General features: G+C 39.2%; 1 protein-coding gene across 1 annotated transcript in view; it reads left to right on the top strand.

Annotated features, from left to right (window-relative positions):
* The window catches only part of CDS1 (CDP-diacylglycerol synthase 1), a 66,032-nt gene that overhangs the window by 5,329 nt on the left and 43,886 nt on the right, over positions 1–16,817 (top strand). The window contains exons 2-3 of the mRNA XM_044224617.1: positions 9,117–9,244; positions 14,509–14,605. Of these exons, the coding sequence (XP_044080552.1) occupies positions 9,117–9,244; positions 14,509–14,605 (225 nt within the window). The remainder of the gene's footprint in view (positions 1–9,116; positions 9,245–14,508; positions 14,606–16,817) is intronic.

Here is a 16,817-nt window from a genome sequence, read left to right as displayed (position 1 = left end):
CCAGGTCAAGAATGCCAAAAGAACGAACAAATAAATCAGCAAGGCTCGACCACAAGTTAGGAAGTTAGGGTAGATGGGAAAGTGGACTTAAGGCCAGAGTGGGTTCTTGAAGCTCTGGATGGATTGAGAGGGGTTGAGCAGTTGGAAGTCAAGCTAAGACCTGATTTCTTGGACCAAAGGTAGGAGAGAAGGGGGTGCGTGTGGAAGTTGGGCTATTAAAGGGGGCGCATGTGGAATAGTGTGCTGTGGGACAGAGCCCCTGGCATGCTTGTATGGAGGCTGCTACTTCAACACGGATTTTGGGTTGTGAGGTTGAGGGTGAAACGGTCTGTTCAGTTAATTTCTGTCCTTCCCCATTTCAGAGGTCTGTAGTTTCTTCCATAAATAACTTTAGTATTTTTTAAAACAAACTTTTAGTTTTGGAACTTGTGTTTCTATAAATTCTGCATTTTGGCACACTTCTCTGTGGGTTGTCTTAGTATCAACTGTAAGTGTAATAACCATTTTCTTTTTTATTTTTTCATTTAAATCTAGGCCATTAATAAATACTAATATTTAGATATAGACATCTAGAATACTTTTTAGACTAATACTCCCCAATTGTTGATCAGTTATTAGTCAATATTACCACCTAAGTAATTTTCCATGATTCTTTTGTCATTTGCAGCATATTCATTTTATTTAACAACATTTTTTGAATGCTGGCTCCCCAAATGTCACCAACCAACCAATTGATAAGACAAAGGTGAGTTTATGACTTCCTGCATTGAGGGAGAACAGCACCTTAACAGAGCATTGGCTGAGTGTTGGAGTGGGAAAGGCAGGGTTAGATTTTAGTGAGAATTGGAAGTTTGGCTTGAGGCAGGTCTTTCAATGCAAGGACTTATTTAGGATTGAGTAAAGATCACAAGTAACAATTTGGGGTTGGTGGCAAGAGTCATGTAATGATTTTAAGGCAAAAGTTCAGAGAATCTTTTTTTTTTAAGATTTTATTTATTTATTTGACAGAGATCACAAGTAGGCAGAGAAGCAGGCAGATAGAGGGGAAGGGAAGCAGGCCCCCTGCTGAGCAGAGAGCCTGATGTGGGACTCGATCCCAGGACCCTGAGATCATGACCTGAGCCAAAGGCAGCAGCTTAACCCACTGAGCCACCCAGGCGCCCAAGTTCAAAGAATCTTAAAAAGAAATTTATTTGTTGATGCTTCCCCTTAAAGAGTTGCTGTGTATTTCAGAAAATCTGATTTCCAGATCGAGTGTCCAGGAATAGTACAGTTCTGCTAATGTAGACAGTCACATTTTAAAGTCATGTTAATGTATGCAGTAAACTTTTGGAGGTGAGGGTGGGTAGTTTCTTCTCCTGTCTTTAAATTATGCTTTATATTATTCTTGGGACATCTAAAGAAAATCTTGGTGTCCCCATGTGAGTTTTTACTTACCCTTTGTGATCTTTGGTCTTAAAACAGTTTATTTTCTTAATATTTTGAGAAATTTTGTCTTATGATGTCATCAGCCTCATCAGGCTTTGGATGTGTAGTATAATGGAACTTTTTGATGCAAAAAATATTTTGTTTGTCATAAATGTACTGGGGGAAAGTGGGACAGTTTAAAGTAGTACCCTGGAAAATTATCTCATACAGAAGAAGTATGTTGTATACACGTAAAGTATGATTATCCTTTATGTTTATGTATATGCCTTTTTGTAAAAGAGAACTTCACATGTTTCTTCATGCATGGCACAGCTAAAAACAAAGGTGTTTTTTTTTTTTTCTGTTTTTCTCCCCTCTGTGGTTAGGAATATCTTTTAAAAAAATACAGGTTTTGAGTCACGATAAGGAAAATAGGTCATTTAAGAAATTGTATACAGACATGTTTTGTGAAGCTTGCATTGCTTCTATGCATTCAGTAAATACTTGTTGGATGCCTATTATTTTTGAGGTTCTGATTAACTGTTATCTTTTTTTTTTTTGTGGCTCTTTTTGTACCTTTGAGGAAAGGGGTGAGGCCGAGATTTGTTTGTTGCTCAATAACTAATAGTAGAATATATCATAATTTCTTGGACTGTGGACTTTAACTATATGGAATAAGAGTAATAAAGTAATTTATAGTTTGCAAAATATTTACTTGTATATAATGCCAATTTGAATCTCTTAACAGTTGTGTGTAGACAAGGGAGATAACCTTGGTTTACACCTGAGGAAACCTAAATTCCTTTCCCAGGGTCACATGTATTAAGAACTGGGATTTACCCTAAATTTTCTGAGTAAAAAAAATGTAAAGGAGAAAATTATGTGGCCCTAAATTTATAAGATTAATTAAAATTTACTAAGGAACTTTTTGTTACTATTACCACTTTGTTTGATTTTTTGAAAACTAATTTGGCTCTTCTGAATTTAGTTAGAACCTTTTAGCTGAAAACCTATAAATCTGTGATTTTAAGCACCTGGATTCAAATCAAACAAAATAGTTTCTAGGGGCCCCTGGGTGGCTCAGTCAGTTAAGCATCAACTCTTGATTTTGGCTCCGGTCATGATCTCAGGGTCATGAGTTTGAGCCCCACATCAGACTCTGCCCTGGGCATGGATCCTGCCTAAGATTCTCTCTCCTCTTCTCTCTCTGCCCCTACCTCCATGACTTGTGTGTGCAAGTGTGTGTGTGTGCATTGTGGTCTCTCAGAACAACAGCAAAAAACCTAAAATAGTTTCTTTTTTTTTTTTTTTTGAGATTTTATTTATTTATTTGGCAGAGAGAGAGTAAGCACAAGCAGGGGAACTGGCAGACAGAGGGAGAGGGAGAAGCAGACTCCCTCGTGGGAGCCAGATGTGGGACTTGATCCCAGGACCCTGGCATCATGATCTGAGCTAAAGGCAGATGCTTAACCTACAGAGCTACCCAGCTGCCCCCCAAAATAGTTTCTTATTCACTTATTTTGTGATTCATTAGGAGAAGAAATCCTTTGTTTTAATTTTATAAGTGTTTATACTTTGATTCATTTAGTTGGGAAAGTTTCAGAACCGGTTTGATGAGAATGATACCACATTTCAAAGTGACTCTGGAAGAGCAACTAATTTCATTAGTGACCAATTGATTATTGATCACAGGCCAAGTTTAGGTATCTTTCTAAGTGTTTACTAATTTTCTTATCCACAGGGAGAGGTCAAAGTTATTTTTCATATCATGTCATTGAACATTTGTTTGCTTAAGACTCAGAACTATCCACACTGTAAGTTTTCTTTTAAATATGAAATTGGAGTGTACAGAAAGGGAGAAACAAGAGTCTAGGGCAGCACAAGGAGCTCATAGCAATGGGAATTTAAAGCTCCTTTGTGCTAACTTGGTGGCTAGGAAAGCGGCGTTGTCCTTCTGTTTCCTGGTTATGCTCTGGGTTCCCTTTGTTTGCCAGTGCCTATAGCCAGCTATTGAAGAGCTGTGTGTAAGGCTGATGAAGCCAGCCTGACCTCAACGTCTGTCTGGCCTAGGTGGGACCAAACCTTGGCAGTTAAGATTGGGCTCAGTGCCACCTTCCTTTTTCCAAGCAGATTATTTGAAAATAGTGTAGTGTGGTGGGGCAGCAAATGTTTATTAAGCCCATCTCAGACTTTACATTTTACCTCGAAATAGAAAAATCCAGATCTGGAAAACAAATTTCGAATCATATCTCTTTCAAGTTTTTGGCTTTTCTTTTCTTTTCACCCACTTACTGTCCGTACTGGAACTGTTTCTGTGTTGTCTTTGAACAGCCCTGGGGTGCTGTTCACATAAGGTTTAATGTAAATGGTGCCCCCTGGAATTTTGCACGTGGTGGTACTACTTATAATAATTTATATTGTTATTAATAAATATAGAATTGGTACAATTTTTAGGCACCTAGGTAATTATGGCTTGAACTTTATATTCAGTATTTCCTTCTCTTGATAGGTTCACAACATGTTTGTATCTCCAAACAGTGTATTTTTAAGTTTTGAATTTTTTCCTAGCTTTTTTTTAAAAAAATTTTTAAAGATTTTATTTATTTATTTGACACAGAGATCTCAAGTAGGCAGATAGGCAGGCAGAAACAGTGAGGGGGAAGCAGGCTCCCCGCCAAGCAGAGAGCCCAACGCTGGTCTCGATCCCAGGACTCGGGGATCGTGACCTGAGCTGAAGGCAGAGGCTTTAAACCCACTGAGCCACCCAGGTGCCCCTTCCTAGCTTTTTATTATAAAAGTTTCTACTCTAGAAAAGTTAAAAGGCTAGTATGGTGATTATCTGTACACTCAGCACTTAGACTAAACAATTGTTAAGATTTTGCCAGATTTGCTTTATCTTCCCATATATGCATATGCTAATATTTAGTTAATGACCTATTTGAAAATATGTTGAAGACCTTGTCACTCTTCACTTCTAATATTAAATCATGCATCTCCTAAAGACAGTCTCCTTTGTAACCACAATACCATTATCATTATCTAAAAAAATTAACTTTCTCATTTGCAGTTCATATTCATATTTTCATATTTGCTGCCAAGTGTGTATTTGACATTCCCCTTTTCCTCTGCCCTTTCCCTTCAAACCAAGATCCAGTCAAGGTTCACACATTGCAGAAAATATCCAAGGCCAGGTTTAATCACCCTTAGTGCACGTAAATTGTTCTTCCTTCCAAAAGGCAAGAAGAGCTAAAAGCATTATTTCTCTTAGCCCTTAGGCTGATGGAGAGCTCAGCACTAATTATGATTTCAGATAGAATGCAAATTTGTGGTGTTAGTAATATTTTACCTTTGAATAGAACTTCTCAGATTTCTAAGTTTTTTTGTATTATCCCATGGATTTTGCCTTCAGGGATCTTTACTTCTGATTTGGAACTTAACACCCATATGAATGAAAATGTAAGATGTGTGATTTTAATGTATAATGAAACTGGGTGTCATTGGGGGAAACCAGAACAAGCCAAAAATTTATCAAAGACTTAAATCAATGTTTTTAAGGTGTTTTGCTCTTATTTTCTAAGTTTACTTGCACCATAGAAATTAAATTTACAAGGTAATAAAGAAATTGATTTCTTCAACTTTCAGCTGTCATTTCCTAGACATATTTTCATTAAAATTTAATATTTGGAAAATAGTAAATCCTTTGTGGTCAGAATCCTTCATTTTACATAAGTAAGTGCAGCTGAGGTCCCACATGAGGTAACTTGACCAAGACTTAGCTAGCAAGAACAGATGAGAACTTCTTATTATGTCAGCTATGGGGACAAGTTCCTCTGCTGGCCTCTTGGGATTTAAGAGGGCGGCCAGTGAATGTATTTTTTTCTTCTCACTAAGCCTATGGACTCCTGGAAAATGAAGATAACCAAACAAATAACTTTAATATAAACTAATAGGTAAGAATTAGGAGGATTGTGGGAACACAGTTGAAGAACAGCCAACCTGGAGCTGGGGGTCAGGGAAGAGGGAAGACATTTCCAAAGGAGATGACCTTGAAGCTGAGGTCAGAGGATGAGTGGGCAGTAGCTAGGTTTGAGAAATGGGGAAGAGAAGATTGGAACTGGGATGAGACCAAGAGAGAAAGTGTAAAGTTGTACTTTGTACATAGAACAAACATATGGATTCAAGAGAGGATGGCACTCTCTATGTGTGAAAACAGTGGCTGGAAGAGCAGGGTCCCATGTGAAAAACAGTAAAAACAATGCTAAGTAGTTTGACTTTATCCTGGTAATTTTGGTAGGCGGTCAAGTGGTAAATCAGATTTGCAATTAATAAAGACGCTTTTTATGTTGAAAATGAATTAGAGGGATGCCTGGGCGGCTCAGTTGATTAAGCATCCGACACTTACTTTCAGCTCAGGTCATGATCTCAGGGTTTAAAAGAAAAGGACTGAGGGAGTAGGACTGAGCTCCATGCTCTGCAAGGAGTCTGCTTGACATTCTCCCTCTCAGGGTGCCTGGGTGGCTCAGTTGGTTAAGCAGCTGCCTTCGGCTCAGGTCACGATGGGATCCTGGGATGAAATTCCACAGCGGGCTCCCTTCTCAGTGGGGAGCCTGCTTCTCCCTCCACCTCTCCTCCTGCTGGTTTTCTCTCACTCTCTCTCATGCTTACTCTCCCTCTCTCTTTCAAATATATAAAATCTTTAAAAAGAGAGAGAGAGGTTCCCCCTGTCCCTCTGCCCTTGCCCCTGCCCGTGCAAATGTTCTCTCTCTCTCTCAAATAAATACATCTTTAAAAGGAATGGATTAGAGAGGGCAGGGGGATGAGCTGTGTGAGAGAGGGTGATGCTCAAAAAGGATAGAACTGTGGGTGAGGATGGAGAGGGAGGGGAAAGATGAATGATAGACTTGGGCCCAACTGAATGAGTTTTGGTACAAGGAATTGGCAGGTGTTAAGTTGATAGCCAAGTTTCAAACCTGAGTTAATTGTTGAACTGTTTTGGTGGTGGTGTTTTTACCTGAGTAGGGGATACAGAATGGGCAGCAGGTTTGGTGTGGAAATGATAGGTTGGTTTGCTTATGTTGGATTTCAGGTGATGTTCATGGAACACCCACACACCCGGAAATGGAAGCTAGAGATGCAGGTCTATTGGGAATTAACTGAGTTCACAGAGAGATGAAGAGGCAAGCTACCATGTAATCACCGGGTGTAGGGCTGGAAGAGAACAGGGCATAAGAGGAAAAGTGGATGATTGTCATATTTATATTACAGGCTTGAGAAGAAGCCCCTAATTTGGTGTTCTTAAACGTTTTATGTTCTGCTTCATGGCTCTAGTTGGTCATTGTAGTACTAGTTCCTTCTTTCCTGGGATCTCCAATCACACTCCTTTTCCTTGCCAGTTTTGGTGTCTTTGTAACAGAGGATCCATACAAGAAACAGAGAAATCTGAGGGTCTCTGCTATTCACCGCAGTATTGAGTAACGTTGCTATAAAATGTCATTATTTCAGAATTATCTTTTATTCGTTAGTTACTAGAATGGAATTGAAGAAGCCTAGTTAAATCTTAAGTGTTTCATTTTGTGTTTCTCTAAGGTATGTAAAATAGAAATCAGAAGTTTAAATAATAAAAATGAAAGCAGAGCAGCTATTTGGAGAATGTGTGCATGCGAGGGGGGTTGTGGCACGTCACCATTATTGCCAAGTAGAATTTCAAGTGTCTTGCTGAGATCTTTAGTATTTGGAGGAGCGCAGTTTGTGTTCCAGTGCAATGCTTTTGTTTTATGGGGAAACCAAAGGCTGAGTTTCTTAACCAAAGGGTTAAGTAATTTGTGTTTCATCACACTAATAGAGTAGAAGTGAAATTAGTGCCAGCACTTGTGGTTCCTAGTCATGCTCTTTGGGCAACATGGTGACGTTGCCTTAGGGAACCCCGTCCATTAGTCACCCTCTCTACTACTGCTCACACCATGCCAGCAACACCGGGTTACTGAAGGATAAAGAAGAGTAGCAGAGAAAAGGGGTGGGGGGAGTCATGTGTTCCATTGTTCTGGATGTCAGAGACACGCTGGCAAGTCAGACTGACAGCAGGTGCTCTGAGATTTTCAGGGGATGTTCTGTCTGGTGGTTTATTAGTCAGCATCTCTCTCTGTTTAAGCGGCTTTGGGGACAGCTGACTCTGTCACAGTGGGAATTCAGCATGTCTATTTCATTTGTCATATTTGGTATAATGACACATTTAAATTAATAATTGTTTAATAAGAAACTTATAGTCAATGAAAGTTTTTTACTGCTTTATGAAAACTGAAAATACTCCCCCATGGCTAAAATTTTATTTGGTGAGCTATTTAATGAGGAATTGGAAGACTTGTTTCAATCATAATCATAGCTTACTACTGCTTTGACTTAGGTCTCAGCATTATATTAAATGCTTTTATTTTATGGTTGAAGAAACAGGTAAAAGGGGTAATGAGATTTACCAAAATTTTTTTGCCCATAGGGACGGAGCTGGGTTTGAAATTCCTGAACACTCTGAATTCCTAGGCACTCTCATTCCTAGGATCACTTGAGGCCCAGTGTTCTGCTCAGTGCTCCTTCTACTTGTATTCACCTGTATTTTCATCCTCCCCAGTTCAGCCCCCTTTGCCTCAGTTTACCCATCTGTAAACCACTCTCCCAAAGCCCACGTATGTGTAGCACTCCTTACTCAAGGTTGCTTGGGGGGGGTGAATTTAGGAGAGGGAAAGACATAGGAGTAGAGACACGTTATGGCAGAACAAACAACATCACGCAGCTCTGTTTCGTTTTTGTTTTTATTTTGTTTTTTCCTAAGATTTTATTTATTTGACAGAGAGAGAGAGAGAGAGCACAAGCAGGGGGAGTGGCAGGCAGAGGGAGAGGGAGGAGCAGGCTCCCCACTGAACAAGAAGCCTGAGATCACGACCTGAGCCAAAGGTAGACACTTACCAATGGAGCCACCCAAGTGCCCCAGGCAGCTGTGTTCTTAAATTTCCTTGGCCACTCTATACCTGGAAATTCCACAGTGACCACTTTGTCTAAAGGCCCCGGTATACACACACAGCTCCTGTGCATGTACTCTTAGAAGGCAGTTTGGGCTTTAACTCACTTTATGGTGAAAAATACTACCATCAAAGCAAATGCTTTTGATCCTAGTTACTTATCAGTAAAACAGAGATGATAATGTCTGTTTGACCTGCTTCACTGAGATTGTCTCTGGAGGATCTAATAAGAATGAGGGAAGTGAAAGTACATATATACATATGTATATAATGCTGTGACAGTGTAAGAATCTGCTTTTATTGTTGATGCTTTGATTGTAATCAGATAAAAAAGGGATTGTGCACAGTTGGTCAGAATTTACATGGAATTAACCCCATGTTCTCCCCGTTAAGTAGCAAAACAACAAACATTTGATTCTTGTTGATAAATTTCTGATTTAGATACTGTAGGAAGTTTCTATTTGTGTCTTTTGTTTAAACTAATCCTTTATATTGATAGATTTTAGCAAATATCATCAAACTTTCCTAACAGGGAAGTACAACAGTGCTTGGTTATTCAAGATAAGTTAATAGTTGTTTCTTTGTTTCAAGTTACATAACTGAGGTTTGACACACTGAGCAATAAACCTTGCATTGACAAGCATGTCCTTTTTTCTTTTTCAATTTTGCAAAGTGATTTTCCTTTTTCTTTAATTTTAGGAAACAGATATTGATGACAGATATGGAGACTTGGATTCCAGAACAGATTCTGATATTCCTGAAATTCCACTATCTTCAGATAGAACCCCTGAGATCCTCAAGAAAGCTCTATCTGGTTTATCTTCAAGGTATGATAAGAGGAAGATGACTGTAATGGGTGCTCAAGAGAAGTTGTGAAGCTATGCTGGTTGATGTCATAAATCTCACTTTTTCTAAGTTTTGAAGCTGTGAAAGGAAGGCTTATACTTTTTTACCATATGTGAGGCATGGTACTAAATGCTTGATGTACCTTCTTTCCTTTAGTCCTTACAGTCTTGTGAGGTATGAAAAAACCGAATCTGAGAGGTTAACTGGGGAAGGTTACAGAGCTAGGATGATACAGACCTGGGATTCTTGTCCTAATTTGTCACATTTCTCCAGTGAGTGATCCATTCACCACATCAGGTTACCTTTTCTGGTATCGGAACATCTAATAAAGAAAACTCCGTGTTCTCTGTTCGTTGTTTTTCAAATGCCAGATAGAAATAGGTCATTTTTTTCTTTTAACTAAGTTTAAAATTATCAGCCAAAACTCTACAGCCCTTTATTTACCAATTTATGTTTGCTTTGGTTTTGAATGTTTGGCCACCACCAAATTTGAGCTACTCTTATATTGCCCTCCATTGTATGCTTCACTAATATGAGCTGTGAAATTTATAAAAGCAAAGTAAATACAAGCTTTTATCCAGATCAATGTGTGAAATCTTAAATGTTGGTATAGAACAGTGTTTTTCCAACTTTTTTGACCGTGACACACAGTAGGAAATATATTTTACACCATGTCCCAAGAGACACACAAATGTGTGTTTTAACTGTTGCAAAAATATTATGAAGCAGTTCTTGTATTACTGTGCACGATACCCTCTGATTTCTTTTGTTTGATATTCTATATAATTGAACAAAAATGCTGGGTGTGACTTACTAAGTTGATTTTGCTACCCCATAGGTCATAACAAAAAACACTGGTTAGTCATATCTAATAAATGTAATGTAGGTTTTTCTGTTTTTAATTCCTAGCAGATAACCATATTAGAATAAATTGGTTCAAACAGAAGTTTTCATATTTTTTAACTAATAGAACTAATAGAACAACTATTGTTCTAACAATTAGTTGTTCTAACTAATAGAACAACTTTTTGCTGTTCATTACCAAAAACATGATTATTATTTTAATAGGTCTTGATCTCAGTTTTTCTGACCTCATTCACAGATGTACGTTTGCTTTAAAATCTTAACAGGTCTATCTCAGGTCAGAAATTTTTTTATATTAATGTTACATAAGAATGATGCTGGATAAATAAATAACACATCATAGCAGCTGATATTTATTGAGCATATGCTGTGTGCTGGGCACTAGTCCAGATGCTTCACATGTGTTGACTGTTCTCACAGCAACCCTGTAGCACAGGTTCAATTATATAAGCCTGTTTTACAAATGAGGAAATTGAGGCACAGAAATGTTCTGTATCAGGGGTCATGCATTTAGTAAGTGATAGAACCACATTGTGACCCTAAGTACTGTGCTCTGTTTATAAAAGAATTGGTTTTTAAAAATGAAGAATAAATAATAATATAACCAATATAACCAGTTTCAGTCTTCTCAAATTTTGCCCTAAGGGCTACATGAATGTTTCAAAATCTATCTTATTTTAGGCTCTCTTTAAACTAATACCCAAAATGGTCTGTCTTCCAAAGATTTAGAAGTTGTAGATGTATGGGATTAAAATACTAATTACATTTAAAAAGTACATGAATGGGGAGGGGGAACTCCTGTAATCCTCCCCCCGAAACATTGATATTTATAGTATTCTGGTAGCTACTGTTTGAAACTTTTTTTCCTTGTGTATTGTGTATAAATATGTGGGGGGGTGTATAATATAAAAAATAACATTGTACTGTTTCCTACCTTTCTATTTACATTTTCATTCTGTGATTTTAGGAACAGCATCATTAAATATACTTAAATATTTTTAATGACTGCATGGTATGTTCCTTTGTATGACCATAGTTCAGTTTACTCAACTAAATTGCTGGGCATTAAAAAAATAATAATAAAAAATAAATTGCTGGGCATTTAGCTGGTTTCCAAATTTTCATGATTAAAACAACTAAATAATAAATGTATTAAACATTTTTCTTTGTAGCTAAGATTTATGCTCATTTTTAAGTCTTTAATATATAATTCAAACAGAGCATACGTTGTTGAAATTGGAAGGGGCCTGAAGGTTTTCAGTTATTTTGAAAATTGTCCCTGTCTGGTTTGTGATGTTTGTGTGTGGGTCTGTGGGAATGAATAGTCATTAACCAGTTAAGTCTGGTTCTGTCTGTTAGTGAATCTCTTCTTCAGCTATCGGTCTAGGTTAGTAGTTCTCATCCAGGGACAATGCCCTGACCCCCCTAGACTGCACCAGTGGACATGTGGCATTTGAGACATTGTAGGTGGTCAAGAGAGATAGTGCGGCTGGCATGCAGTGGGGAGAGACCAAGGAGGATATTGACCATCCTACAGTACACAGAACAGTTCTTCGTGACAAAGAATTCTCTGGCTCAAAATGTTATTAACACAGGTTGAGAAGCCAAGAAGATATCCAGACATAGCTTCATACTCAGTGCTCTTATACTGTATTATGCATTTTCCTTCTCTCAGGAGTTTACACACTTCCTGTCCAGTTCCTCCAAAGGCTGATAGATGGATTTTCTCAAAACTTCTCTTTGCCAGATGGCCCATAAAATTCTTGTTCATTCTTGGCGAGTATCTCTGTATACCAGTTCTTGGCTCAGGTGAACTGTCTCTGCCAACCCAAATTCTTGACTCATGATGTTTGTGCCACTAGGAAGATAATTTTTTTTTAAAAAACCTTGTCATTACTTTTGAAATAAAAACCACTTGATATTTGTAGTAGCAGTACAACATGGTACATCTCATGAGCAATTTGAGCAATAAGTATATGACCACTTTGGATAATCACTTTTAAGGCTACTGCTTAATTATATGCTTTTTAGAAATCTCATTTCTTACTCACATAGGTCCTGGAGACATGAGACTTGAATGTAGTTCTCCTTTACTGATTCTGAGTTCCTTTTCTCAAAGCAATCATGAGGTGATGACTTGGACTCAAAATTAAGACTTTTATTATGTGGTCATGATAGCATGGCAAAAGAAATCAAGAACTTTGAATTCAGAATCAGGCTATCCTTTGGTTTTTAGTCACTGTTTTTTATCCCCCATATCATGCTCTGTTTTGAATTTAGTGGTTTTCTCTTAAAAGATGACTTTCTGTTGCTGCGTCAGTGGATATATATGTTATGTTTAAGTATGTTCTTTTATATGCTTAACTTTGTATTAGGTATTCATAGGACATTTGGGGAATCCGCTAGAATAATCAAGGGAATTAAGTCTTTAACCCTTCTTGGGGGAGAAGAATTTTCCTGGGAGGGGGGAAAAGCCATATAAAAGATAACCAGATAGGATATGTTCCTTGAGGGCTCAGGTTTTCAGTTACCATGGGATTTTTGGATGATATGAAGAAAGTAGGTTTTCTGTTTATGATCTCTGGTTCTCAGCAGCTACCATCCTCTGAAGTTCAAAGCCAGGCCTCTAACAAAGGTACACATGGACCTTGGCAACATCCGCCTGGGCACTGATTTCTGACACTTACGTAGTGTCCTCTTCTGTAGGTTCTGAACAATTCCGAGTCTGAGGATCAGTTTTAAAGGAGAGCTAAATATGCTTCTGGGTTTCATGCAGACAGGGAAGGATTATTATCAGGAGACTGGCTTTTGGTCCTTTATTTACCTCTGACTGGCTCTGTGATCTAGCCCAGTTCCCAGTCTATTCATTAATCCACAAAGACTTATGTCTATAAAACTAAATGGAACCTTTCAGCCATAGCACTTTTTGACTCTCCTCTCACTTCAGTTCAGTCCTAAAACTTACGGTCTCATGAGAAATTTACGAGTCTACATAGTTTGTTACACAGTAGAGGGAAATAAAGTCGGGTAAATACAATTTGACCACCTCTTGAAAAACCTGGGAAGCTAGATGAAAGCGTTTCAGCTTAACTGTTGTTGGCATTTTAGATCTTGAATGCAAAAATGACATCATAAAAGGGATATTTAAGAAATATCTAGACTGTATAGGAGAGTGGTTGAAAGCAGGAAGTGTAATCAATATCTGATAAATGGATGAAGTCAGCAAATATTTCTTTTTGTAGACAGGAGAATGAAGGCATGTGCTTAGAACACAGTGTATATTGTTTGTGTGTGTGTGTGTGTGTGTGTGTGTGTTACTATATGTTAAGATGAACCCAGATCTCTTGTAACATAATTTCAATGCTGTCATTTGAATTAATAGAAATCAGAGAGGTCTTAAAGAAAAACTTTACTGTGAGTTCAGTGTAGAATGAATAAAACCAGGGGGAAGAAATTTTAGATTCAGAATTATCATCCATATATAGGTATTATTAGCATCCTTTCAGTTTGACACTGTAGCTGCTGACGTTTTTTCCTGACATGGCCACAGAAAGAGTGACATTTGTAAAGTATGCTGGGAATAAAGAGTGAGTCTCCTGGGTGTGGAGAGAGGGACACTGGGCAAAACCCCAGCCCTTCCTGGCAGCCAGGGGACCAAGGGAGATCAGTCTCAGCCTGGCAGGGCATACAGCAGAGAAGTTCCCCTCTAAGGAACAAGCGAAGGCCCAAGGGTGAGAAAACACTGTTTCTCGTACTTAAGGCCCTTGTCCCTAAGTGAGACAAGCCAGCAGCACACTCTGAGCACTAGAAGGAAGTAACCATCAGTCTAGTGTTGACCTCAGTGACTGACTTTCTTGTATCTTTTTCATTTCATTGAAATCGCTGTGTTCTGCAGTTCCACTTCTGCATTAACGTTTCTTTAATTTTTCTCATTAGAAATCTGTGTTCTCTGTTTAAACCACCTTAATAAAATCATTATTGTTTTTTTCCTACCACCCTAAAGGATAGTGCATCTCTTCGGAGGACTTTTGCACCTGCCTTCTTCCGTTCTGAATGCCCTGGTGGGATGTGCACATATCCACATTGACCATCGCACTGCCTAGCCTAGTGATTCATCAGTCATTCTAGTGATTAATCACACTGAATGAAAATTCGTTTCTTTCTTTGGCTAACATAATTTTTACACTTCATTTAGCTCTGAGTAAGGGAACAAATACTGTTTGTTCGGTTTTTGTTTTTGTGGTTATTATATAAGGTGAAGTAAGGGTTTCTTAAAGTAGAATTAGGGAAAATCCATTTAAGTCTGGTAATGCTAAAACCACACAAAAAGCTGTAAGAAAGAATACATTAAATACTAACTTTATAAACATTTTCTTTGTAGGTGGAAAAACTGGTGGATTCGTGGAATTCTTACTCTAACTATGATTTCATTGTTTTTCCTGATCATCTATATGGGATCATTTATGCTGATGCTTCTTGTAAGTGTTTCACATTTCCCTGAGTATCTCTTGCTTTGTTTTTCAGCACAGATATGATTGAATTAATTTGAGCCTGTCATAAAAAAGGAGGTAGTTCAAGGCTTGGTAACAGTGAATGTCGTTCTTTTAAGCATCTTCTAGTTCATGAAATGAGCTGGACCAATCTTTTCTGTTTGCAAAGTACCCATTCAGTGTGTTCACTCAGCAGAGACCAAGGTATGCATAATAAATACATTTTGCCAGCATTAGATGCTGCTAATGAGTTCACACACACATGACCTTATCATGTAGGACTCTTAGCCAGATCCCTCACTTCAAAGAACTCAATCTAATGGCAGAGACATAGAAGTAACCATATGAATAAATAGTATAGTAAATAAGTGGGCGAGTGCTGTCATAGAACATGTTGGTTGAGCACAGGAAAAGAAGTATCTAATCAGCCTGACATAGAACAAGGAGGACTTCCAAAAGAGGGGATGCCAACGTTGAGTCCTGAAGAAGGAAGAGGGCATTCCAAGGTGGGGACATCAGAAACAAGACATGGGGGAAATGAGAGACTGTGGTTTGTTGGCGGATTTGCAAGCTGTGCATTGGAGGTACCTAGGGATAAGACTGGAGAGGCAAGCAGAAGCCATTCTGGGCACTTGGGATTTTGTTGTGTATGGGGACTCTAACAAGTCCTGCTGCCAAACAGATATTTTAAGCTTTTAAATCATTCATTTAGCACATGCTTCCAGAGTGCCTGCTATGTGCCAGGCATTGCCCTAATTCTGGGGTATGATATGGGGTGCTGAGAAAAGCACACTCGTCTCTCCCCTCAGGGAGTTTGCTGTCTACACTTTTAAGAACAGATCAGAACTATAGTTACAAACTGCAATAAGCATTTGGGAAAAAAAAAAAAAAAGAATAAGATGCTGTGAGAGCAAGGGGGGAGCCAGGAAGCTTTCCAGAGGTGTTCTGCCCTACATGCGAGCTGCACTTTGAGGCTTGAGCAGGTGAGGTGAGAGGGGAGCTTGGGGGCAGGTGTCACAGCAGAGGACTCGCATCTATAAAAGCCTCGATATCCAAAGAAGCATGAAGCATCTGAAGCCCAAAGTGGTGGGAGTGAGAAGGAGCAAGGTGCTTGTTCACCAGGTTCACCCAGCATGTCTGGGGGCTGGCGTGTTCAGCAGGGCAGGGGGAGAGTCTGCTCTCCCCCAGATGCATGTGTCCTTCTTTTCTGCTGTTTCTTTTTCATCATGGGTTCTCCACTAGTTTAGCCTGTGAAACACCCACCGCCCTGCTCTCTGGCTGCTCTCGCCCACGTAGATGCCTATCTCTGACCTGTCTGCTCCCTTCCATGCTCAGTCCTGTCCATAGTCATAAACGTGGGCAGTACGATGTGGTTTTCCTTTCAGTCTATAAAAGAATAAGTTCTGAAGTGAAATTAAAAGTGAGTGGGGAAAAATCCCATCAACTCCTAAAAGCACTTAAAGCAGCTCTTATTAGTACCATAAAGCCCTTTCACTTTCTTTTTGTCCCCTCATTAATTTTGTACTTCCTTGGGGATCTCAAGGTAACAGCGGTGAGTAAGCAATCACTCTCTCTGTTCTGTTGTTGACATCACAGAGAAATTTTTTATGGAGAATGGATAGGACACTTTAATGTGAGGGTAGAAGATGTTGAGCCTAAAAGCCAGATAGGCCGGTATGACCATTGTCCAGGTGTGACTTCTGGGGAGAGCCCATGCCTAGTCCTCTCAGGGTAAACCCACGGAGGGCGATGAGTGCTGGCAGCCACCACTGGCCTCAGAATTTGGGCCTTTCAGGAGTGAGTGTGTGCAGAGTACTTTTCAGTACTGTGTGCTGAGTGGCGGGTCGGGGGATGAGGGATGGGTGATAGCAGATGGCTCTGTAAGGCTTTGTGGAGGAGGGGACCTTTCAGCTGACCTGAGGTAGATCAGGGTGGAGTGAGCACTGTGAGCAAAGGTCTGAATGGCTAGATGAGTCAGGGAAAGGTGAACAATGCCCTTTTCCTGGAACACAGGGACTTTGAACTTGGAGAACTAATTGGGGAGCAGATTCTGGAGGGCCCTGCAATACTATGTGAAGAAGTTTGGGATTTATCTGTAAAGCACTGGGGAGCCATTGAAAGTATTGGGAATCACAGTTTGGAAATTCCTCAAGAAATTAAAAATAGAGCTTCCCTATGACACTGCAATTGCACTACTGGG

Source organism: Neovison vison, chromosome 11 (genome assembly GCF_020171115.1).
Source record: "Neovison vison isolate M4711 chromosome 11, ASM_NN_V1, whole genome shotgun sequence".
In the NCBI taxonomy this organism is placed as follows: Eukaryota; Metazoa; Chordata; class Mammalia; order Carnivora; family Mustelidae; genus Neogale; species Neogale vison.
This window is presented reverse-complemented; position numbering and strand designations above follow the sequence as displayed.